Raw genomic sequence first — 26,037 nt, 5'->3', positions numbered from 1 at the left:
TTGGCATGAATTGTGCAAGTGAATCTTGACTAATGAAGAGAATGTAGATGATAAACCAATGATAAACCATTTCTCTGAAATAGCTGAAAAAAAGCTGAAATAGGTTCATCTCATGAATCTTCAGTTGGAAAGCTTATACTGTATAGACAGGACAACACAAGAGTTACACATTCTGAAAAAAGACTTATTTTCATCTTTGTGCCCATATTTCCGTTTCCTTTTCTATATCACAAAAACATTGTAAATGTTTTTTTTTTTTTTTTTTTGGTCAGACCACTAGTAAAAGTGTAACTGGGAATTCTATCCAGTCTCTTTCAATCAATATCCCATACAGTAATGTGTAAATGTATACTTTTGAAATGGATATATGGCATACATAAACATATGGCATACTGTTCAATACAGTAGTTTACATCAGAACATCCCTCCAGAGTTATATTGACAACATGACTAAGCAAACTGACTTTCTTATCCGTAAACTATGACACAAGGACTTGTCTTTATGATGGCACTGATATGTTCATTGACACAGATATTTATTTTTGAGAGATGATCTAAGGATTTTGACCAAGAGACTGGCTTTTGCAGGTAATCCATTGTGTTCTGCTATTTGTACGAGTTGTTTTGAGAAATGCACTTCTTGTTTTGCAATTCTCAAGGATGATTCGAGAAATGTACCAAAGCAACTGAGAAAAACTGTATTAGAAAAATAATGCACATCTCAGGTGGTGATTCGGTCACGACTCGAAGCGGAGTCAATTATTCCGCATATACCACGGTTACCACACCTCAAGACATCGATCAGATGATATATTTAAAGGGATTCGTTCGGTTTTTGTACTTAATCGCTATTGTGGGTAGGACTATTTCTTCCGCATCTCATCCAACGTTTCTTTTGCTGGTTTCACATTCACAATGTCATTTTAAAGCTGGTAATGGAGCCTTGAGCCGTAGTATTATAATGCAGTTATTAATGAAGTTATTAGAAAGAGAGCGAGAGAGAGACACACACACACACACAGAGAGTGAGAGAGAGAGAGAGAGCTTGTGTGAATTAGACTGCAGCAGCGTCTCTAAACAGCGCTGTTATTACCTCGCTAGTGGGAAATGTCATGTGTACTTTTGGAAAATCGTCTGTCATGTTGTTGTTTTTGTTAGTCCTGTAATTTCCGTTATTACAGTTTTACTATGCGAAGTGATATGGAACTGTAATGCGGTCAAGAGAGCTGCCTGGAACTACATTCGCCATGCTTTTCCCAGAAAATAATGTCACGCCTCAGAACGTTCGTCAGCCAATCAGATTCAAGCATTCAACGGCCCCGTAGTATAAATATTAAATAATGTTATGTCATTTTTTTACTCTTACACTGAATGTTTGCTCCTTCATTCCAGATGAGCAGGCTATTGAATAGGGTAAATTTAGTATAGGGTGTGAAAATTGTACAGCTGTGGAATTTGTATAGGGTGTGAATTCTGTGAGTGCCCTTTTTTTAGATCAGAGCAACTGCCCCTCAAAATTCCTGTGCACGTCCCTGTTGGAGGCCATTTATCGTGCGCAAAGTCCTTCCATTATGCAGTTATAGCATCATAGCCAGGGCAAAAAGAAAACAAGGTAGTTCAATTAATTTTGGTATTATTAAGAAATTGTGTAGTGATAACGCACGACTGATTCACCTGCTGCAAGCACTGGTAAACCTCAAGCCAAGCCCACTGTGAAAACGCATGAAGCTGAAGAAAAATAATCTCTGGGATCCTAACCCCTCTTGCTTCGAGTCCTCTCTCGCGTTAAACTGGAACAGCCAGCAGTGGAGAGACTGGAAGAGCCAATATACATGGCTGTGTGTTAAGGATGGAAGCTTGGGGTGCATCACTTTGTAACGCGTTGTGTCAGGAGGGGGAAAAAATATGGATAGCTCACAAAGTTATTAGGCCAGACAAAACTCACGGAGGCGATTGACATTTAACAACGACTCGTTTTATTTCTCCAATCGAACTCGGGCAATTGTCTGTCCATGTTCCACCGTCCACAGCGTAACCAAAACAAAACAAACAAGATTAAAACAAAATGATTTCCAAACAGAGATTACCCGCATACATGAGGGATTCGAGTCGCGCGTGTATACATTATTATACAGAGTGCATACCGTTTTACAGGAAGCGCGCAGCTCTTAAAGGGGCCACATTTTTTCCCACTCGTTACAACTTGTAAGGACGCAAAAAGCCTTCTTCTTTCTGAAAAGGTACATGGCACGCACTTGTCTGAGGAGTGGATTAATGATTAATGCTCAGAACCAGTCGCGAAAAATTATATATAAATACAGGGACAGCATTGCACACAAGATGGCCATTGAAGTGGCATTGACTAAGCAAAAGGCGATTCTGGCAAATAAAGTAATTGAGGTGAATTCTAAATTAACGGAGGAGAGCGCAACATCATTCAAGGCTGTCTTCCTGACCTATCAATTTGTGTCGATAAAGTATAATAGTGCATATTGTAGCTGTTATGTATCTTTGTAAGTCATTATATGTCCTTTTTTGAGGCACTCGTGTCGATAATGTATAATAGTGCATACACTTGTAGCTGTTGTAAGTCCTTATTTGAGGCATGCGCATGTGCACGACCTCTAACCCCCCCCCCCCCTCAAAAAAAAGTGGGCTCCCCCAAAGGACACGGTATAGTTCGAACACTGTATATACAGTATGAATTTTCCAGAGACAGGACAATAAATTCTATTCTATTCTATTCTATTCTATTCTATTATATTATATTATATTATATTATATTATATTATATTATATACAGTATGAATTTTCCAGAGATAGGACAATAAATTCTATTCTATTCTATTATATTATATACAGTATGAAGTGATATACAATTTAATATATCCAGACTTAACCAAATTTTGCACAAAATAAACAAGTGATTTTTATTATTGTGCTAAACTTTAATATATATATATATATATATATATATATATATATATATATATATATATATATATATATATATATATATATATATAATGTTTTTTTTGTTTTTTTTACACATGATAAAAAGTCAAAGACGACAGAATTTCCATTATTGGGACAGCTTGGCAATTAATATGTTATTTTGTGGGTAACATTATCAAATTCTGAATAAAACGTAAATTATAAGATTATTATATTCTTTATGCATTAGTTTCAAATAATATTTATAGCATTACACAAACATTTATTAGGCTATAGGCTATTAATGTAAATCTTGTCACAGGTTGTGTTTGTGCATTTCTTGTTTATCAAAGTTATCAAAGTGTTGTCTCCTGTCCCTGTGTTTAAAACTGTGTTCCTTGGCCTACAGCAGTAGGCTACAGAAAAAAAGGATAACTTTATCCCAGACTGAGTTCCATTTTACATTTTCTCCAGGAGGCGGCACAGCAGTCGTTTATAATGGAAAAATCGCCCCGGGCTGAAAGTTCCGTTACTTTCTTCCTTTCTTTTTTTTTCTTGTAATTTCTCTTCTCCAGCGGGAAGCGTCTCTTCTCTCCTCCTCCTCACATCACATCCGTTTCAGTTTCCTGAGCAGTTTGGATTCACTCACTCAAGTGCAGTGTTAGTAAGTCCGAGTCACGTAAGCGAATCGATTCGTGAGGACGCTTCGTTTAACTTCGACTCATTTGATTCATTTGATTTGTTGTTTGATTTGCTGCAAACATATAAGTCAATTTGGGTGTTTTTGGAGTGTATAAAGTATCAAAGAACCGTCTAAAAACAATTTACCGAAATCTAGTCATCATTTTTTTTCCAACAGTATCCACGCAGCATTTGGAGTATTTGTGTGTGTGTTGTGTGTGTGTGTGTGTGTGTGTGTGTGTGTGTGTGTGTGTGAAAATCGTATTTAATGAAATTATTTTATAGTGATTCTTTAATGAAATGTCAATCACACTGTTTTCGTCTATCTTACTGGTGTAAACTTGTAATGTTTTACCCTACTTGCGTTAGTTATACTCAAAGTTCACCTTACAGCCGAATGATTCACACACGCTTAGCGAGTTGGTTGGTTCGGACGAGTCATCACAAAGAACCGCGCGAGTCGGACATCACTGTTAGTGCAGCAGTTTTAAAGAGGCTGCCGTGGATCTGCTGCTGATATGGAGACTCTTACCATCCACAGAGACGGATCGTGCAACTTTACTGAGCCGACTGAACGGATTACGCGCTTTTATGGCTGCTCTCCTGTCGCATTAACAACTCCAAACATGTCCAAAAGCCTGAAGAAGAAAAGTCACTGGACTAACAGAGTCCACGAGGTTGTGTTATTGAGGGGTCCGAGCGTAGATCTCGGGTTCGAGCTGCAGGGAGGCGCGGAGAATGGACAGTTCCCCGTGATTGGAGAGGTGAAACCGGACAGGCGCAGATTGCACCAGGACGAGCTCCTTCTGGAGGTCAATGATACTCCAGTGGCCGGACTGACCATCAGGGATGTGTGGGCTGTGGTCAGACACTGCAAAGACCCTGTCCGCCTCAAGTGTGTCAGGCAAGGTCAGTTTAACATTCATCTACATGTAAAGTTCATCAAAAGTGCCCAAATTTGACCGGGTTTGGCATACTTAGTTATTGTGCTTCTGACTTTTATTTATTTAGTTTTTAATGTTATTAAACATATAAAGCTAAGACTGGTCTACTACTTATTTATTTTTAGCAAGTTATCACACTTTTATTTTAGGCTAATAAAAACATAGGAACCATGCGACTGGTAAACAACATCTGTTAGATTACACCTGTTTGTTAACGTATTTTCACGTGAGCGTGCACTTTTGCGTGTCCCGTGTGTCACATTGAATCCAAATGTTACATACGAAGAAAGTGCTGGTGTGGTTGGAGTTTCACAACTGCTTGGACTCGCGTGTGAAAGTCGGTTCGTTGCCACGGACGCGGAGTTACTGTGTTTCTGGGAAAGGGGGCGTGTCCTTCGCTGCAGGAGCGCGTCGTGGTACTGATGTTGCGTCATCGTCACGTTTACCGTATCACCTTATACTGTTCAATGTTTGTAAACTTCTTGCTGCATTTACTTAAATTGAGCTTCTTTGTTGACACCGAAGGGTTATCTTTCCGTTATCCTTCAGCTTAGGTTTTGTTATCAGACTGTAATCCGGTCTTTGTGGGTGTGCCACGGTTCCGAAATACATCATGACATAACTATTTTCCCAGAAGGCCTGTGTCTGAACCTCACAATCACACTGTCATGAATGATGCCAGTTTAGTTAGACAAAGTGGCTTGTCCTTTCTCTTTAGTTACAGACCCATAATTGTAAGCAATTTAGCTTCTTGAAGATGACTGGTTGAGCATGTGAGCGTGGCATTCCTTTCCTTTGACAAGCTGTTTTTTTTTTTTTGTTTTTTTTTTTTGCATTTTAAAACCTTCCATCAGTAAATGTCTTCTAGAGCAATTGGTTAGAAATATTTGCTCCCAAGGAACCCACAATTATGACAATCCCATGAAAATGACCCCTTTCTGACAGTTTTTATTTATTTATTTTTTAAACAAAACGTGTAAAATGTACATATTTTTATTTTATTTATTTTTATTCAAAATGTATTGTATTACAATAAAATAATCAAGTCTAACCTTATACTTTCCACCCTGTATACAGTATCTTAGACAAAACAGTATCTCAGTATTCTAGAAATAAAAATGAAACAACAGTAGCAATGTTTTTTTCCCCCACCTGAAATTTTCTGAGGACTATTTTTATAATTGTGACTCAGCAACCTAACTATATTTAGATATTTTCTCTTAATAATTATGAGTTAATGTGCCATAATAATGAGCATCTCATTACATTCAGAAATTTCTCATAATACTTCCTTAACATCTGATAATAATAAAAAGAAAGTTCTCATAATAATGAAGTTAATATTTCACAATCAGAAGAAACTTATTATATATTATATTGAAAGTAGAATGAACAGGAATAATGTAGAATTTGGTAAATTTGACATTAACATTTATTCCTGAAACAGTTCTGTGGACTTCGGAAGCCTGGTTCTGTCCCAGCATTCAAGTCATATTAATGAGAAACATTAATTTAATAATGACTTAGCCTACTCTTTCATAATAAGCAGTAACATTCTCATAATAATGACTTAAGATCTTATAAAGATGAGACTAATCTTGCATTTGTATTCAATTTTGAAATGAAAAGCCATATATAGCCTAATGTGATAGATATAAGATATGAGTTGGTTGTCCAGTGTTGTTTTCCAATACATAAAACTAGACAAACAAATGAAAAATGATACACTTTCTCATAATTATGACTTAACCTCTCATAATAATAAGAAAACTTCATGATAATGAAAATATATTATTAACATTATTATTATTATCTTATTTACTTATAATGAGAAATTATTCCATTATGAGAATTTAAGTCATAGTTACTCCATTTAAATTGTTTTCCCTATTATTTCAAATTTTTTGACATAACTACTAATTATGAGGTTTTTCATTATTATTTAAGTAATGCAATGAGATTATGATAAGCTAAATCATTATTATGAAAAAAAGAGACTGCTTTGTGTGTGTGTGTGTGTGTGTGTGTGTGTGTGCTATATATAGTGTCAATGTCTTCATACACATACTTCAAAAAGTTAGAATTTCTATCGAAGCGTTTCATTTAATATTTTTCTTTCTCGAGTGCAGTAGCAGGGGCCTACTTGATATTCATTGGACACAGTAGTAGGGCAGACACAGAACTGTGGTCGATATGGTCAGATGCCTAGGTAAGTACCCTAAGATGAGATGTCTGTAGCATTCATCTGTGAAATAACAGGTTGTGAAATGCACACACACACACACATTTACACAGCCTCCCGGGATGACCTGGCCAACTTTTTGATGTCTGGGTTTTGAATTATCAGCGAGACCGGTTGACAAAATCATTTTTTATATTACTTTGAAGTGCTGCAAGCCGACCTTTAAACGTAGTTTTGTTACATATTATAATTATGGCACAGCACATTATTGTATTCATGTTTCATTCATCCCCTTGAGGTAGGATGATATGAGGTTGACATAAATTATCAGCTCTCAGCCGCCAGTTATAATTGTAAATTTAATTTCAGATTAGGAGATGTAATTATAATCATGCCAGCTGAATTGATGGGTTAATGCACGACGCTTCTGGATATTTTCTTTCCTGTTTCCTGTATTCTCTGACCCTGGACTCTGTGTTTCATGTGCCTCTCTCCACCCACTGCCCGACCTGCCACTTTCATAAACGTTCAGGGCCAGCGGTAGGCCGCATGCTTGTTTAAACCACACCAAGGGGTAACCAGGATGTGACATCGCCGATAGCAAATGCACATTTTCTGCTACTCAGCTCATGGGGGTTGGCGACCTTAACCAGAAATATTTATTTCAGGAAAAAAAAGCCTTGTGATGGAGCCGGCACCACAGCAAACGGAAAGCATGACATCATGCATGAAGTGCGGTTGTGGCATCTATAAACCTAGGGACTTCAGTTTGGCATGAGTTTAGATCCGTTTCACCAGACTAAGTAAAAAGAAACGGCCCGTCCTGTGGCCTTTGTGTTACTTACAGCAATGATAGTTCAAATCATGTAGCTTTTTAAGAAAGACTCGAAAACCAGTGGTGTGATTCTTTTTAAATTTATATTTCAGTGGCTTGATTTTGAACCTGTTTACCAAAAACATCAGTTCAATTTAATTTACTGGTCTTTTCTGCAGGTTATACTTATATTGCTAAATCAGTAGGTGGAAACAAGTAACTTTCGTGAGTCACTGAACCACTGAATTAAAGTTATAGTTAAATCAATTTAAGTTAAAAGTTTTTTTTTGTGAACTATTTTATTTCGTTTATATGTTGTTTATATGGAAGCCTATTTTCGCCATATACGTAGGAAAAAACATCATGCTCTGGTAAATCACAGTCATGACATAAAAAGATATAATTGTGATACAAAATGTTTTAAGTTATAATTATAAATGTCTATGAAATACTACATCATTATTATGACTTTTATGTCATAATTATAATTTATGAAAGCAAGCTTTTCAAAATTATGAGATACTAATTCATACGGAGATAATTATGACTTTTTATCTTACAATTACAGTATAATATACCATAGCACAATTTTCACAATTGAGATATAAGGTCGTGAAATAAAAAGTCATAACTATGACATAAGTCAAACTCATAATTGTGATCTAGCAAACCATGATTTTCAGTCATAACGAGACAAAAAAGTCTAAATTATTAAATAAATAGTAAGCTATGAGTTAAAAACTCAGAATTATGACTTTTATGTTATAATTTACTAAAGCATGATTTGAGATACCTATTATGACATAAAAGTCCAAATTTTGTTGTCATCATGACTTTTTGTCGTTATTGTATTACGTTGTCATTTTGAGAAAAGAGAAGATGGTTAAAAATTAGTTTTTCAAAAAGTTTCATTCACAAATCCAATTAATTGAAAAGCCATTAGAAAATGAATTTAAACTGGTGGTGAATGATAAAACTAAGACTTACATTGAAGCAATGACTTAACTTTTGATATATTTTTAGATTTCATCAGGTTAGCAACCACCTAGAAATAAACAAGAACAACCTATCAAACCCCTAGCAAGGCTCTCTAGATACCATTCAGAACACCATAGCCACCAGATAGCAACAATATGTGCAAATTATGGTCGGGCGATGTCTATAGTGAAACATTGTGATGGACGATGACATGGGGGGCGGGAGGAGGGGTGATCCTCCAATGATTTGATTCGTCAAATGATTTGCAGATCCTGAGAACCAATGACAAGCACCTATATTGTCAAATGTGTGGTAAGTACTGTCAGTCCCTATAGAGTCCTTGTGATCGCGAATCTCGAAAGTGAAAGTGAAAGTAAAATGAGAGCGATGTATCGCATTTATAGTCTCAATCTCTATAGCAGCTCACCCATGAATGCTTGTCTTGTCATAAATCTATCCGGGTTGTTTCTCCCAGGTGAATGCATGGCGTCCTGGTGCTCATGCAGTAATGATGTGCATGCAGTCACCCAGAAATCCAGCAGTGGTAAGGGAATACTGGACCTCTGCTGATCTGAAATTGTCTTTCACCCTCAGCACTTTACTTATTGTCAGTCTGCATTGTGCAGCGCCCATGAGAGGGGTCGTAGTCTGTGATAATGGAAAAGTCGTTGCCCTTTAACACTTCCTCTCCATAGACTTGCACTTTTCGTTCAAGTGGGAGGTTCTCTCAAGGGAGTCACATCTATCAGCGGATCCGTCAATGAGCAGATATATTAGGGATCCGCTGATAGACGCAGCTTTCAATCGCTCCCGTGTGTATCTGTGTAAGCACACGGTGAAGAGTGTGAAGCGATGATCATTGTTGACATATCTGTGACACACGTGAAATGCTGGTCTCGTCACTTTTTTTACATTTAAGTACCAACTGGTACTGACATTAGTACTTTTCACACCACTAATGTATAACACTTTACAATAAAGTTATATTAGTTAATTCTATTAGTCTATTAGTTTGAATTAACATGAACAGTAACAGTAATTGTTCCTCTTTGTTAATGTTAGTTAATGAAAATACAGTAATTCATTGTTAGTTCATGTTAATTCCTAGTGCATTAATTAATGTTAACAAGCACAACTTTTGATTTTAATAATGCATTAGTAAATGCTGAAATTAAAATCACTTAAGAATAATAAATGCTATAGAAGTATTGTTCATTGTTAGTTTATGTTAACTAAAGTGGTTAATAATGTTAACTAATATATATATATATATATATATAAATTAAATTAAATCATTAAATAGTATTTGCAAATCAATAACCATTGTTTTTAGTTTAGTTTTTTACTGAAGAACTAATGAAGAACACACATATCATATTTAATTTAATATATTAATAAAAAAGTTTGAAATAAGCAGCTTTACGATAAATATTGCAGAATTTTGAGAAGTATTTTACCGCCTATATATACATAAATACAGTGGGATCTTGCATGTTTAAATACAGTTTTCTAATTAAATGGATCTATATTTTTAAGCATTTTTTATTTTGTATGATGTACTTTTTATGATGTATTTTTATTAACTAATTAAAAAAAAAGTTTGAATTTAATGGAACACTTCTCTAAGTACAATGTTATCTCACCAAGAATCACTGCATGCAATACCATGTGTCTTAACTCAATATCCTGTTTAAGTCACTTTGCATTGTATGAGGGCACTGGGTGATTTCTCAGTGGCTTATTGGGTTTGCCTATAATTTGTTTGTGGCTGATGTAGTATTTGTGTGAGAGTGAATCTTAAGTGAATAAAGGTTACTCCAGTAAGAGCGTGTCTGAGTGGGCCAACAAATCAAGCAGATTTTCTGCCAGAGGTTTGCACTCACACTTGATTTGAAAACACTTGACTTGAGTTACTTTTTGGCATAATACAGAGTGAATGTGTAAGAAGTTATATTACTAGGACTAGTACGATAAATAGATAGATAGATAGATAGATAGATAGATAGATAGATAGATAGATAGATAGATAGATAGATAGATAGATAGATCCTTCAGAATAAAGTGCCATATTGCTGCTGTTGAATTGTGAGTGTGTGTGTGTGTGTGTGTGTGTGTGTGTGTGTGTTAAGCTCCATTGCTTCTTTACAGTCATGCCAATTTATCACTCCTCCATGGCTGTCTGCTTGTTCACGTAACCTTGCTCAAGGACGTATGATTCATCGGTCTGAATTTATTCGATTAGCAGGTACATTTGGGTCGATTTTATTTCACTTCAAATTAAATCACCTGCAGAGAAAGACATTTTGCAGTACTTGAGTTTGAACAGTTTACTTCGAGTGGAACTTTCATCTTGGAAGATATGCAAGTCTCCGTGTCACCACGTCCGTTACTCTGACAGACATGGAGAAAACTGTTTCTCAGCCAAGAGATCTGATCCCAGTTCTGGGAGAGGTATGTCTGAGTCAAGCAGAATCATATCTTTTGTGTCTCGTGTTGCTGGATATCAGCGATGAGCAGTGTTGTAGAGAGAGACGGATCATTTTGAGCGGAGCTTCCTCTGAGAAGCATGTTTGTTAAGGAAAGCTATTGTGCGGTTGCATTTGTGGTTGGTGAATCATGTTTCCACATGAGGCCATCACTCAAGGATCTGCAGTCCTCTGCTTTAATTTGCTATTCCTAAAGCTTAAAACTAATTAATTTCTAAAACTATCAATGAGAGTGTGGCACCTCCTCCCACAAGGGTGCTTTTTAGTGCATAACTGTTTGCCATCTGACTGAAGATAATGGTTTAGCAAAACTGTGTGCCAGAAGTGTCATGGGAAATATGCATATTGTGAAAATGAAGGCTTTGTTTAGAATTGTAGCATACTTCATACTTTACAACTGTGTGCAAATTACCGTTTTTTTTTTTTTTACAGGTATGCACAATATGTCAATGTTATGTCAGTTATAGTCTAATATTAGAGTGTTTTTTTATATATATATATAATACATTTAATAGAAATGTGTAAGACTTCTCTAACTAAATCTCTTAAACATCCTCTGTTTTATTTGCCTAAAAAACATTAATAATCTTATAACAATGTTAAATGTAATCTTTAGCAAATATACATTTTTAACTCTGCCTTATATTATTGTGATGCATAAATCAACAGCATTTAAAACTAATTATTTTAGAGGTGTGTGTTTTTTTTATTTATTTAAACAAATAGGTATATAATTTATAACAAAAATGTATATAATTATTTGATTATTTATCGTTTTTCTGACATACTGTAAGTTGAAATAAGTTTTCCTATCAGCCAGAATTTGTATCCTAATATTTGGCATTGATCAGGCTAACATTTAAACAGTAGTATTGTACATTGTTGTCACATAAGCTTATTGTATGTTGTTAAATTAAAACACTAGCCAAAAAATAAAATAAAACTGGCTGCTAAAATTTGAAATTGGAAGTTCAAGATGTGTTCATTGCATTGTGGGATACATACGTATCTACATACGTATCAAAATCAGTAGCGGAAACAACAGTAATAGGGTATAAACTGGCATGGAAAACTAATTCTTATTTTTTATTTTAAATACTTAAAAACTTATATATAAAAAAAAAAAAACAAACGCTAGAAAGTAAAGTCCCCTAATGTTCAATTTGTGGTATAGCTTTATTTTTTGTGTGCTTATATTTGCTTCAAGAAGACAGATATCAGGAGATATAAATAAAATCAGCTTGAGAAAGAACTGATGATTCACGGGAAAAGGATTGACCACAATCAATACAAATGTGTGTGTATGTGTGTGTGTGTGTTTGTGTGTGTGTGTGTGTGTGATTCAGGGAGTCTGTTTGTATCCTATTCATTTCGACTGTAATTGAAGAAGGCCATGGACAAATGAAGATGGGCTCCTTTTATGAACTCAAACTTAAGATTTATTCAATTGGACCAGACTAGATCTTTGAATATATATATATATATATATATATATATATATATATATACATATACAATGTAATGAATGTTATATATTTTAAGCAGTTTCTTTTCATAATGGTGAATGAGCATAATAGGGACCGATTAAATTCTGCTCTTGTGTTTCAAGGTTTGAGTCGAAAACAAAGTAATTTGTTCAGCATATACAGGTTTATGATTAATAACTTTGCGGATGAGACAAGCTTAATTCTTACTGTCAGTGGAATGAAAAATGTTCGCCCACTTGCTCTGAGATTAGGATTCTATATAATGGATGCTAATAATTTAATTCTACAGAAAGGTTGATGTAGAAATTAACTGTTTATTCTTTTTTATATATTTGTATCTGCTCAAATTGAGCTTCAGGCAGATGGTTTTCTGTCGTCATTTCTATGAATCACACCCTTTCACAGTGAAGATGGCGTTTATCAAAATCTGCCCACCTCTTGTTGCCATGTGGGTTAGAAAGATTTATATTCAGTGGAATTTACTGTAGACTTCGGCAGGCTTCTTTAGTTGAAAAAATAACATTGCATGCTCTACTTTTAGCTCTCTCACAGTACTTCTATCACTCTGGCACCAAGCTGTTTGTGGTCAGCAAATCCTGCCAATGAAAAACAGCAACATCTAAAGCTTTACCCTATGACATAATCACCACAGTCATTTGATTCTGAACTCATAGAGCATCTAGTCTGGTCAGATCTTTCTCCTAAGAGCTCAATAGGGTTTTTTTTCCCTTGCACACGTTTTCCCAATTCCTTATATAGACAGTTTTTAATCTACAGTTAAATTTAATTTTGAAGCAGGCCAATAACATAACATTTGAAGCACTGATCTGGGATTCCCATTAATTGTATTGCTCTACTGTGTCAACAATGCTGCATTTTAATTGGTTTGTTTTATCTTATAAATTATAGGAGAAACAGAGACAACTTTGATTCCTAAATATGGAGCCGACTATGGAACATGGAGATGGAGAAAAATGAGATATATGATTGCATTTTGCATTTGCCTTCAAAACTTTTCGCTTGCCTTCGTTAAAGTATTCGCAAAAGTTTTCACATTCACTTACAAAACTTTTCATGTTCTCAAAAAAGTAACTTTTGTATATACTCGTAAAACTTCTTGAGTGCTATCGCAAAAGTGTTTTGCGTTCCCCAAGAAACCTTGCATTTGCCTTTAACATTTTTTCGCATGCCTTCTTTAAAGTATTCGCAAAAGTTTTCACATTCGCTTACAAAACTTGTAATGTACTCAAAAAAGTAACTTGCATTTACTCGTAAAACGTTTTGAGTGCTCTCGCAAAAGTGTTTTGTGTTCCCCAAGAAACCTTGCATTTGCCTTCAAAAGTTTTCGCATGCCTTCACAAAAGTACAGAATTTCCCAAGAAACTTTGCAATTGCTTGCAAAAGCGTAGAAATCTAGTTTTTCCTCTCACCTTATATTACATTATTTCCATCACAAATGTTTTGCGAGCAAACTCAAACCTTCTCGGGGAATGCAGAAGTTTTGTAAGAAATTGCAATAGTATTGTTGGATCATTTTTCGTCCAATCTTATATTTTTCCCATCACCATATTCCTTTAGGGGCGCCATACATAAATGTACCATAAGTGAGAAAATGTCATTAAGAACTCCCATCTAAATCAATATAGTTTACTTCCGGGGTGTTCTATTATTGGGCCTTTTTTAAAAGGTTGATTTCTTGGCTTTGGTTTTGTATTAAATATGGTAGTAAACAGTGTGTGTGTGTGTGTGTGTATATGTGTGTATGTGTGTGTGTGTGTGTGTGCGCGCGTGTATGTGTTTAGGGTCTTTAAAGAAGGTGTTCAGCAATTAGAGGTTAAGGGAGTACAGTTTTCTTCTGCTGAGTCTCACAAAGTCTCTCAGAATCAGGTCATCATGTGCCACATAATGTGTCCACTCGCAAATAAAGCTTCCATCTTTCCCTTTACTCACAGTCAGCTTCTTCTCTCCTGCCTCCTCTCCACCTCCTCTTTCCCACACATATTTACCTCCTCCCTGCATCTGTCTGTTTTTAATTAATGCCTACTGTATTATCTGAAGTATGTGAGTCCCGTTGTTGGCTTGGCATAGAACTAAGGAGGCTTTGTTTACCAGTGCCGTATCTGCTTGTTGAGAGCTCACATGATTAAATAAGTTGATTAACTCAAAACAAGCACAAAACAAGTCTGACTAGAAGTAAGGATTTGAATGGAGGTCACGGTTTGTACCAAGAATAGGTATCTTTCACTGAAAGTGCCCTGATTTAGAAACAGAATGTAACAGCACATAGTGCAGTAGATTGCTTTGAATATTGTTTTTATTATTAATATTATTCAGAGAATTTCATGTAGAGAAGGTAAAAACATTTTAGAATATCCAACATTATCGATATATTGAAATCACTGTTGTGTTAAGACCTCACATGTGGTGTCAGTGTTTTGGTTGAATGAATAGTGATAATGATAAAAAAAAATTATGCTAGACCATGATTGGCTAACATATTCTGCATTTTCAATGGTTTGTACTTGTCTAATGAATTAAAATCCATATAAACGAGCTCTGAATGAATGGTGTAAGGTATAGAGTGTTGAATGAGAGCTTTAGGATGGACCTGTAGTACAGTGGTACAATGGGTGGACTGGTATTTAGGCCTTTGGGCCCATGTGAGGAGCCCATCTCTGCATATATTACCATCAACGATGGGTTGTCATTGTTCTCACATGAAAGGAACACACAGTTATTCTAATGAAACGTGGGAAAGGGGATCACTCTCCTCCTTTTACCTCTCTGCCCCATTCCTCCATACACCGTTGGTATGCTGCTGTTTGTGAACTCTATGATTCCCACATTATTCGAATTAGTTGGCAGCTCAAGTGTTTGGTCATATAAATGTATACAGTACAGGTGGACAGTACCAAATTTACTTTGTTAATGTAAATGCTATTGGTTTTATATTTGTGGTTAATTGGTGAATTCTAAAGAAAATGACTTGTCTTTTGAGTTTAATCAACTTAAAACAACTTTCCTTTTTAATTAATTTCACTTAGACAAACAGCAATTTCTGCATGTGATTTCCTCATCGTTTCCCGAAGTTAGGTCCGTAAAACGGCTTTCGAGTACAAAAAGTAAATTATTGAAGCGGTAATTTTTTTTTTATTATTCGTGTTGTTTTTCTTGTTTCATGTGTCAAAGTAATGATCAATCTACAGGTTATTTAGTGCTTTAACACATCCTAAAGTTTGCATTTTCATTTTTTTTTTAATATATAAAATTAAATCGAGTTTAAATGTCAGGAGTTCCTGTCGGGACGAAAGTAACAGTTGTTACTTTTGTCCCGCTAAAGTCACAGAACGTATTTATTTTGTTCCAGTGCAAGCTATATTGTGAATTTCTTTGTCTTGCATCATTTCTTACAAATGTTAATGTCATATTATACCAAAATAATATGTCCGAGTGAGGTTCAGAAATGAATTTTGTGAATTTGAATTTATCCAGATGTTTTTGAGAGGGCGTTTCTGTACATAGAGGAACATCACTCTCTGGGCAGCTGCTACGTCACATTTATATTTAGTTTTTAGCCATATCTTAGCCTGTACACCTCCACCTGTGAATTTGCAGTGTTTCCAGATGTTTTAATTCATGCATAAAAACAACTGGATGGAAACATAAATAGGCCTACTGTTACATTATGTTTAGAGTTTTTTTTTATTATGCTAATGTGATTAAATTTTTATATTGTGCATTCTGTAGAATTTTTTTATTATTATATAAAAATACATTGAAATTTACAATAAAAAAATACAGTCAGGTTTTAAGACATCTGATGAAACTTAACTTAAATTTAAAATGAAAATATGAAAATGTAATTTAATAATTTTTAATAACAAAATAAAATATGTTTGCAGTTATTTCTAACAATCAGGTATACTTCAGAAAAATAAGACTAACAGAAAAAAATCTAGCTTATATTGTTGTGTTACTTTTGACCCACCTGTGTGTTACTTTCGTCCCAACCGATGGGGTTGAAAGTAACAATGTGCAACTTATGTTCAAAGTGAAATTATACTGAAGTCTTTCTACATTTCTACAAAATACCACCTGGTATTGTTAGACCACACGTCTGAGTTACTGGCCACAGCAGAAATATATCTCTGTATACAACATTATCTTTTAAAATGAAGTTTTTCTGAAAAATGGTACTTTCGCCCCTGCTCTCCCCTACATAGTTCCCATGTTTCACATGTTTCAAAATACATAAAAATTGCACAAACAGAATAGGTGCCGATTTAAATGAACTTTACAGCATTCACTTCATTTCGAGGGTTTAGTAATAGTTAAAATTGCTTGAGTACACACCAATCGCATTAAAATTCCATCCTGATATCACATATTCCCTTGTCACTGTATTTCTGTTTGCATGTAAGCATTAGCATTTTGTTAAATTCATTACCTTAAAATCTTTAATTGTGTCTTTATACCAGATGCACATGTCACATTTGTTTTGTGATTGTATTTAAAGGTTTGCATTAAGCTAAATTCGTTACCATTCATTGTGTACATAAGCATTAGCATCAAGCTAAATTCTTTACCTTAAACATTTATATTGCATCTTGATAACACAGATGTACTTGTCACATTCTTTTTGATTTTGCATGTAAATGTTAAGCTGAATACTTTAAAATTGCTGTTAATTTTAGTAGCACTGACTCTCTTGTCACATTCTCTTTATGTGTGTTTGCATCAATCTAAATATATTATCTTCAAATTTATTATAAAAAAAAATAAAAAAACAAACTGCTTTTCTGTGGCATGATATTGTGGTCAGTAATAGCCTAAAAAGCATTCATGGATCTATACTTGGAAAATTTCTGTCCACTTTTTCATTCCAATTTTTCTTGTAACCTCTAACAAAGGCAAAGGCAATATCAAATGATCATAGAACATTACAGTAAACAATAAATAATAAAAGCATAATATATACTCAAATTAAACTGCTGAAAACGATCAATGAGAGCTAAGAAGAATAGACACAAGCCAGCAGTTCATTCTGATGAAGCTTGTTTTTTAATATCTGAACCTTTTTAATGTCTCTTTTTCTTCATCTCTTGTCCCCTCTCACTCTTTCATGCACCTGTAATCGAGGTATGAAATTTATATTATGTGCTGTTGGCTGGGGGAGAAGTTCAGCCATTGACTTATGTAGGTCAGAAGATTTAATTGGATCTCACTTTATTGAGATGGAGCCCTTTGTCTAAATGTGTGTAGATGCAGATGTGCACACACACACTGGAAATTATAGATGGCTGTAATTTTGAAAAAACAATTTTATCTTTCCCGCATTGCAGGTCCGAGTGCTAAGCATCCTACAGGTGATGGAAATATAAAAAAAGCAAGCAGAGAGTTTTAGGTTTTAAAGTACACTGAGAAATTTCCCCAAGTTGCTGTCAATGAAAGCACAGCAGCATAACCATTATAGATTTTATTTAAATCAAAACACTCTGGGAGACTTATCAAATATGAGAAGTTATTGTGCTGTCTAAAGGTTATTGGTTTGTTGTTTATAAACAGCAGGAGAAATTAAACTTTGTACTACAGTCATAAATGTATTGTTGGTGGCTACCATCTAAGGGTACATTTTACAGAAACTTAAAGGGGTCATATGATGCGACTTCAGTTTTTTGGCTCTTGGTGCGTAAAGAAGATCCGGAAAGTTGTAAAGTCTCAAATCCAAAGAAATATTTTTTATAAAAGTTAATAGTCATCCACGTCCACCTAAAATGGCTTGCTCTAACACTCCCCCACATGTCTATGTCACAATGTGGAAATATATGCATAACGCAGCCCAAATATTCATGCAAAGAAAGAAGGCATAACTTTTATTCTCGCTGTTGCTGCTGTTGTGAAGATGCTGTGTGTGTCGTTGTTAAAGCGAAACTACTTTGTTTGGCCTTCCAAAAGAGGACACAACTAGAAATCAGTGGTTCAACACTGTTCCAGAACAGTTCAGCCCAAATATTCAGATGTGTGCAGTGCATTTTGCATAGTGTCTATAAAGTGGGGCAGTCCAAACTTTGCAAAGACAGTCTGGCGCTTCTGACTTACACTCTATATAATTTGCCACTAATGATTGAAATGTGAGTTTTGAGCAGTGTAGAGCAGCACTTGTTTCTCTGATCACAAATGCAAACATGGTCTTATGTTTACGCAGTGCGATTTGCAACCCATAAAAAAAGGTAATTATAAACAGTAATTATGTCCCCACTGGATGCTACAAATGTCTTGCTTGTAATGAGTTTTATTGGTTTTGTCTTGTTGCAAAGGGACACACAGCATCAAAGTAATAACAAAGCATAACATTTCCATCACACGCTTCAGGCATTCAGCCAAACACAATGCACTGGATAGATGGCCAACCAGCATGGACTTCACTTTTCAGAACTATGAGCTTTGTAAAAATCAGAAGTGCATTACCACCACCGAACTCTCAAATCTCAATTAGGAGTGTCAATGTTCCACTAGAGAGATAGGTGGCAGTAATGCACTTATAAGTCTGCAGTCCACCGTAAAGCAAGAAGAAGAAGATGCCTCAAGCTCCTGCTGCTGAGAATGCACATAGGAGGACGCGCCCAAGAGAGTTCTAACAGTTAGGACATTGCGTGAATAAGAGGTAAAAAACTATAGATAATCTGAACTGTGCTTAACTTTATCTCATTGCTAACAATCCTTGTCAATCATGTTACCTATAGTCCATATAGTGCATATAGCCCATTAGTAAACACCTCAGAAGTTATTGCTTTACATGGGCATCAACAAAATTCACTGTCACCAAATGTTGCATTCCATTTACCTCAAAAGTTGGATGTTGGAACCCAAGTTGATTGTGTTCCAGTAAATAAGCCATAAAACCAAGATGGATGTGTCCATTTTTAGCAATACAAGTAAATAAAAACACATAAAAACCTAACCATCTCTACCCATAAACAGGGCTCTCAAGTCTCACGCATTGGGCGTGAGACCCACGCATTTCAACGCGTTCACACGCTCACACGCCACACCTTGTATTTCTCACGCAGAGACATTACGAGGATAATAATGCCCACCAAGTTGCGGCGCTATTTTTTAAACAGCGAAACAGGTAGATGAATCAAGTGAGTTCCCCCAAGGCCCTGACACCATAGACAGTAAAAGACACGCACCAGCTAATCAAATAAAAAAATATAGCTACCGATCAGCCAATCAGAAAATAGCATTGCTGTATCTGGGTAAGATTTTCACAGGCTCGTGCGCAAAACAGATTCAGACTCTCGCTGAAGTAGGTAACGTAACGGTTACAGAAAAGGACAGTAGGCCTTCTATGAGTACAGTAAGTCATCTCACTATTGCTGGGGAATATATGTGTTCAGACATATATGATGTGCCACAGTCCAACTCCATTGACTTGACAAGACAATCACCCCGATTTTCATATATGTTTTGGTCTGATGGTTATTATGACCCCGACCCCCACACAATTTTGGCCATCGTACGTGGTCGGCCGTAGCTTTTGCGCCTATTATTAGCCCACTATTATTTTTATAGCTAACGTTACACGTTGACGAGGATGCGGGGCTACTCTGACAGTTTTATATAAGAGACTTCTATAATAGGGCTATCCATAATACTTGTATGGCAGTAGTTTGAATTATTTTTAGTTTTTTTCTTTCCTTTTATTTTTACTGAACAACTTCCTGGTCCCCATTTTGAAAACTTTTGCCTAAGCTATTTCATTATATTTTATCCAATGTATACTACTATTGATTATTGCATTCGCCTATTTCAAAGATGTCAGGGAAGAGGCAAAGGAGCATTCTTTCATGCTTTGCTCTAAGATCAGCTCCCTAAAAAGGTGGCTAGGTCAGAGGAGGAGACTGTGGAGAAGATAGTTTTTACTGGTGCAATAAACAACACTAATTATTTTCTCTCTCTCTCCCTCTCTCTCTCTCTCTCACACACACACACACACACACACACACACAAATAAATTTTATTTGTAAGAATATGTGTCATTTATGAAATCAGACACCTGTCCCCATCAAACCCCTGCCGCCATCGCGGCCGCCGCCAAAATCTCACTCTGAACTCAGTTCAAAACTTGAGGGCCCTGCATAAACCTACCAGTCTCCACCCCATAGATGTAGATTCAACCACGCCCCCTGGATCTTGTGTTCATTTCTTCATCCAACTACAAAACAGCTGCCTTGTTTATGAGACATAGAAAATGGCAGACAATGTGTAACTGGCTGAGTGTGAAAATATGCTAATACGAGATGGTCGTGAGTGGAGGACTGAGAACTTGGAATTCTCTTACTGAGAACTTGGAATTTCCAACTTCCGAATACAAATGGATTGAACCAAAAGTCCCTTTCAAGGAAAGTCAGTTCACTCTGTGACTATATTTACATTGGCAGCTTTTATGGCCATGCAAAACCAGTTCCTATATACTTCAATAGCAAAAATACTGAAATCCCAAATCGTCATGTCAAACTCATATTTAAATAGCATATTTCAGCAAATCAACAATAAAATCAGACATGAACTGTCCCATAAATGCTGTTTCTTATCCACAAATAGCGTGTGTGCACCAACATAAATCTTCAACATGATAAATCGGCAGACAAGCTGAATGAACATGCAAATTCACTTTCTGGCAGTAGGTTGCACTTACAGAAAAGCAGAAATACAATGGTTATCCCAGGTTACTGCATTAGCAGCACTGTTTTTAAGCTGAAGAAAGTAAGTATTTACGTTTTCTATCAACCATTCAGATTTTTGTATTCGGTATGATATTTTTCAAGTAACACCAAATACAAGAGTTCAGAGACAAGCAACTCTAATTTAAATAAGTACAAACAAATTTTTATCAGTCATAACTTCCATAGCGCTGATGCTGGACAAGGCTGAAACTCTAGTGCACATGTATTTGCACATAATGTACTATAAAATGAAGTATACTTTGAAAGCGTTCGGCTGTATGCATATGCAAAGCATTTATGTAATTTTAAGTGATTTCATTAGCATGCCGATTAGCCTGTTAGCCTATCCTGCAAACACAAATATGCATTTACACGTTATATATGTTTTTCTTTTACTGACCTAACTCAATGAGTAGGCTGAATGAATCATCTCTCTGTATCTGATGGATCCGTACAATACTGCTTTAAAATTGTAATGTTACAAAAGACTAAGAATATAATATTAATTCCTGTGCTTTTTCAAACCCCACTGCACCTGTCCAGCATGTTCAGTACTGTAATCAGTTAACCTGACTGCTTCCTTAGTCATGAAATGCTGTTCGTTTTTCAGCGTACTTTAATGTGCCGCTTGAGGAGTTCAACGTCAGCATCTTCAGACTTTAGACAGGCGGTAATCATTGATTCTTCAATGTGTGCCACTGTGCAAAAGAGGCTTGGGGAAATTGGTTGCTAATTTTAGCTCCACTACAGCACGGATGTTCTCTGCTCTTAGTGGTGTCGAATTGCATCCACTGGTGTGTTTGTGGGTCGTGAAAGCATGCAGGTGCGAGAGTTTTGTAGCATTGCAGCCCTTGTAACATCACAAAGATGTGTTCACTTGCAAACACATACAAATGTGAGAAGAAGATAAAGAAAAGGGGAAATTTAGTAGAATGTCGACATTACCCATCTATATTTATAAATATTGTTTGAACCTTGGTTTTGTAGTCAGCCCAAATCAATCTTGATCAAAGATGTCTATCACAGATCGCCTCTTTCCATTTGCTCCTTTCTTATCTCTTGTTTCTTTCAGAACGGACTGAAGTAACCCCTCAGGTCTGCTTTCTGCTCTGAGAAACTAGGACAGGGTCTTTGTTAGCAGACAGCCTGACTGAAAGTGTTTATGTGTGCGTGTCCGCAGACCATCTCAGTTTCAAAGTTACCAAGAGGTCAATTTCCTTTTTTTTTCTGTGTATATCTTCGTTACATAAAAACAGGGGCTTCAGACCTGAGTAAAAGTGCAGTCATTTTAGCGAAGTTTGGGTGAAATCCATTGTCCATTGTCACAAACCATATTGCAAAAAAATGCATTTCCTAATATATTTTTTAATATATTAAAGGTGGCTTTTGATGTCAATATACAGTTAAGATCTATTATGTCAAGATATCCAAGTTGCCCAATGCTAGAAAGCTGAATTATTAAGAGTAAGAAAAAAAATGGTTTTGGAAGAGTATTATGACAACTCAATCTCACAATCTACTTAAAAACACCATCCAGATGCTGAGATTCTCAGATGTAGCTGCTAGTACCAGAGATCAGAGAGCTAAGGTCTTAAAATAGCCAAAGCTAAGGTCAGGAGTCTGAATAATAACCAAAGAGACCTGAGACCTTGTCTTTAAGTCAGGATAAATGACATCAATTACCTGCTAAACTGAATGACAGCCCTCTGGTGCTAATGCTTATTTATGTCAATAGATAGAGACCGGCAAGGCCACCAATGTGACTTTACTTAAAGGACGTATCCTTCAGACAATGTTCAGGGATTGAATAACTCTCTCCTTGTGTGCCCCTCAGCATAAAACTCCATTGCAGATTCAGAACAATGAGAAAAAGTGAAAAAATCATTAGCATTAAGCATAAACAGACACCATGTTGTGTGTTACCTGTTATCTTGGCTCAGCTCTTAAGCTGCTTTCTGTGTTATTCTTTCATTTAGATCTGAGCAATTCCAATCCCCGCCATCTTTTGGTAATTTCATCAGCTCATTTGGGCTGAGAGAATGGAGAAATTAGTCTGCCTACTGTGCTCTATTTTCTATAACATTATGCAAAAAGTTAAAAAGATTTGCACATTTATACGAAAAGTGCACACAACAGGACCATAAAAATAGGAAAAATGTATTTCTTAAAATAAAATAAAATAAATATATGTTGGTTTGAAGGTTATGTGGCTAAACAAATGTTTGTCATGTTTTCTGTATTCATATATATATATATATATATATATATATATATATATATATATATATACATTTTTTGCAGTAATGCTTTTTTACAGGGTTAAATGCTTGAGCTTGACTGTAAATGTTTGTCTAGAATTTATGAAATTTGAATGAAAGTTTTTTAGGCTGTTACAATTAAAATAAAATAAAATGAAAAATAACGTAATGGGAAAATGATATGGTAATATGTGGTTTTCTGCAAAATGTAGAAGTTTAAATATTATGTTTTTGGTAAGTTTTGAAACCTTTAGAAAACAGAAATTCTTTTTTTCCCATTTCCTTTTGGCAAGGGCACCATTCAGTTCAGTGTTTGGATTGGTTAGTTGAGTTTTTCGTTCTGGCATAGTGTTATTTTTGGCACAACTGGGCAGTTTTTTTGCAGCACAACTTACTTTACATTCACCCAGCTGGAATCGCCTTGTAGTTGGACACACTGTAATCCATAATTGCAATGTGCCGTGGATCAAACACTCTCTTTTGGATGTGCTCCCTCCAACCATCTCGGGGTGTTTTTTTCTTTGCCATTGTTGCCTTTTTCTTGCTCACTGTGGATTTTTCAGATAATTATAATGTGTGAAGGTGCTGTAGTGTATGCAACAAAGAATATGGAACATTTTGAATTAGTACTTATTTAATGTATTTTTTAGTTTGTGTTCCTTCATTATTCATATATATATCTTCCTAAATTGTCTTTATTTACTGAGACAAATCAAACAATATAGCTTGATATTATTGTTTCAACTCTTCCTAATGTACTAATGATTTAATTGCAAAAGAATTACGTTAAAAGAATATTATATTAACTTTTATTAATATATAAATATAATTTCATTAGAATTAACTCTTTTTGTGTTAAATTAAGTATATTTATAATTAACTTTTTTTTCAGCACATCTGATATCATTTTTGTAAGAGTATTATTTTCCATCTTTTTCTTTGATTCGTTTTTGAAAGCATTGGGTCAGCGTTACCTTATTTTGCAAATATATATGGTGACAAAAATTGCAATTACATCATGCTGACTACAAACCAAAGCATACTTTTGACCCCAAAATGTCTAGATTGGCAGCCTGATTTCTATTCTATGTATCTACTCAAGAAGAAAAATGATCTAATGTAAAACATTATTTAATACATAAAAATACAAATTCACAAGCACACACCTTACATGCTTATTTTTACACACACCTCCAGAGGTGGGTAGTCACGAGTTACATTTACTACGTTACATTTACTTGAGTAATTTTTTGGGTTAACTAATACTTTTCAGAGTATATTTAAAGATGGGTACTTTATACTCTTACTTGAGTAAATTTTTGGGGGAAAATCTGTACTTTTACTTCGTTACTGTGGGCGACGCCCCTCTCGTTAATTTATATTAATGCAATAAATGTTATAAATGCTTCAGTTTATTCCAAACGCACCGTCTACTTTTCTCTGGGCAATGAGCGATGCCCATTCGCGAATGATTCATTCTTTTGAGTCAATTCTGTTCAAAGGCTTGATCAAACCAATTGGCAAACGAGTGAATTGGTTCATGAATCAGTTTGAAGGAGTCGTTCAGTTCCCTGTCTCACGCGCTGAGCGTCTGAAGTGGTTCACTCAGAGTTGTAATGTTTAACATCAGCAGCGTTGAAAACGGGGCTATGGAACTGCACTGAATTGAAAGCAAATCTGCAAAGGCGATTATTTGCTTGCGATGGAGATCCTTATTAGATGAACGCGTGTGCTGTCTACTGTTTAACAGGTAATAACTTGGGCTACATTTGATTACAGTACACGATACCACTGTGACATTATAGGTATGTGACAAAAAAAATCAATACTAGAAAATGTATATATAATCATAACCATATGATAGATAATAAAAATAACTTTAAAATGTTTTTAAATGATTAAAATCGGATAATTATTAAGAAAGTTATGGAATTTTTAAATTCGGAAATTAGGGGTCATTTTGTACCTAATTATTACAATAAAACAGTGAAAAACTGTGACCTCTTCCACTTGATTAAACACTTCAAAATATCATAACATCCTCATTTCCTGGTCTATTTGCATAATTCAAACACCACAGTGTAGGTAATAAATTGCCCAACAAGATTACCTCTTTTTAAAAAGTAAATATAAAAAATGTATTATTTCTAATTAACCACTAATTAATGAAACCGAGAGCATCAATCCACACATATATTTCCACATGAAATCAAAATAATCAGCCTTTTAAAAATATGATATCATATTATATCAAAAGTATATTATATTTATTTATTTTTAAGTATATGATATTTAGATTTCAAAAAGTAAAATACCCTTATGTATAATATATACTTGTAAGCCTACAAGTACTACAGACTTTTTTTTTTTTTTTTTTGCTTCTTTATTTTACCCTTGAAAAAAAAATCTTACAAACATTTCAGCCCATGTGTGCTGTAGTATTATGCACAGAGTTGGTAAAATGTAATTATTTTCACAATGTTTGTAAGAATAATACAGCACACATGGGCTGAAATATTTGCAAGATTCGGCTAATCAGCTTGC

At 35.2% G+C, this 26,037-nt stretch overlaps 1 protein-coding gene across 9 annotated transcripts in view; it reads left to right on the top strand.

The window, feature by feature from the left end:
- Window positions 1-3,818: 3,818 nt before the first annotated feature.
- The window catches only part of LOC113048222 (membrane-associated guanylate kinase, WW and PDZ domain-containing protein 2-like), a 202,626-nt gene continuing 180,407 nt past the window's right edge, over window positions 3,819-26,037 (top strand). For 3 of the 9 annotated variants that reach the window (XM_026209868.1, XM_026209871.1, XM_026209872.1), the window contains exon 1: window positions 3,819-4,524. In XM_026209868.1, the coding sequence (XP_026065653.1) occupies window positions 4,134-4,524 (391 nt within the window). In that variant the 5' untranslated portion in view covers window positions 3,819-4,133. The remainder of the gene's footprint in view (window positions 4,525-26,037) is intronic. The other 6 variants (XM_026209866.1, XM_026209864.1, XM_026209870.1 and 3 more) reach the window with 5 other exon arrangements.

The sequence above is a fragment of the Carassius auratus genome, chromosome 29 (genome assembly GCF_003368295.1).
Source record: "Carassius auratus strain Wakin chromosome 29, ASM336829v1, whole genome shotgun sequence".
Taxonomy (NCBI): Eukaryota; Metazoa; Chordata; class Actinopteri; order Cypriniformes; family Cyprinidae; genus Carassius; species Carassius auratus.
The sequence above is the reverse complement of the archived record's forward strand: the minus strand, read 5'-3'. Positions and strand labels throughout refer to the sequence as shown.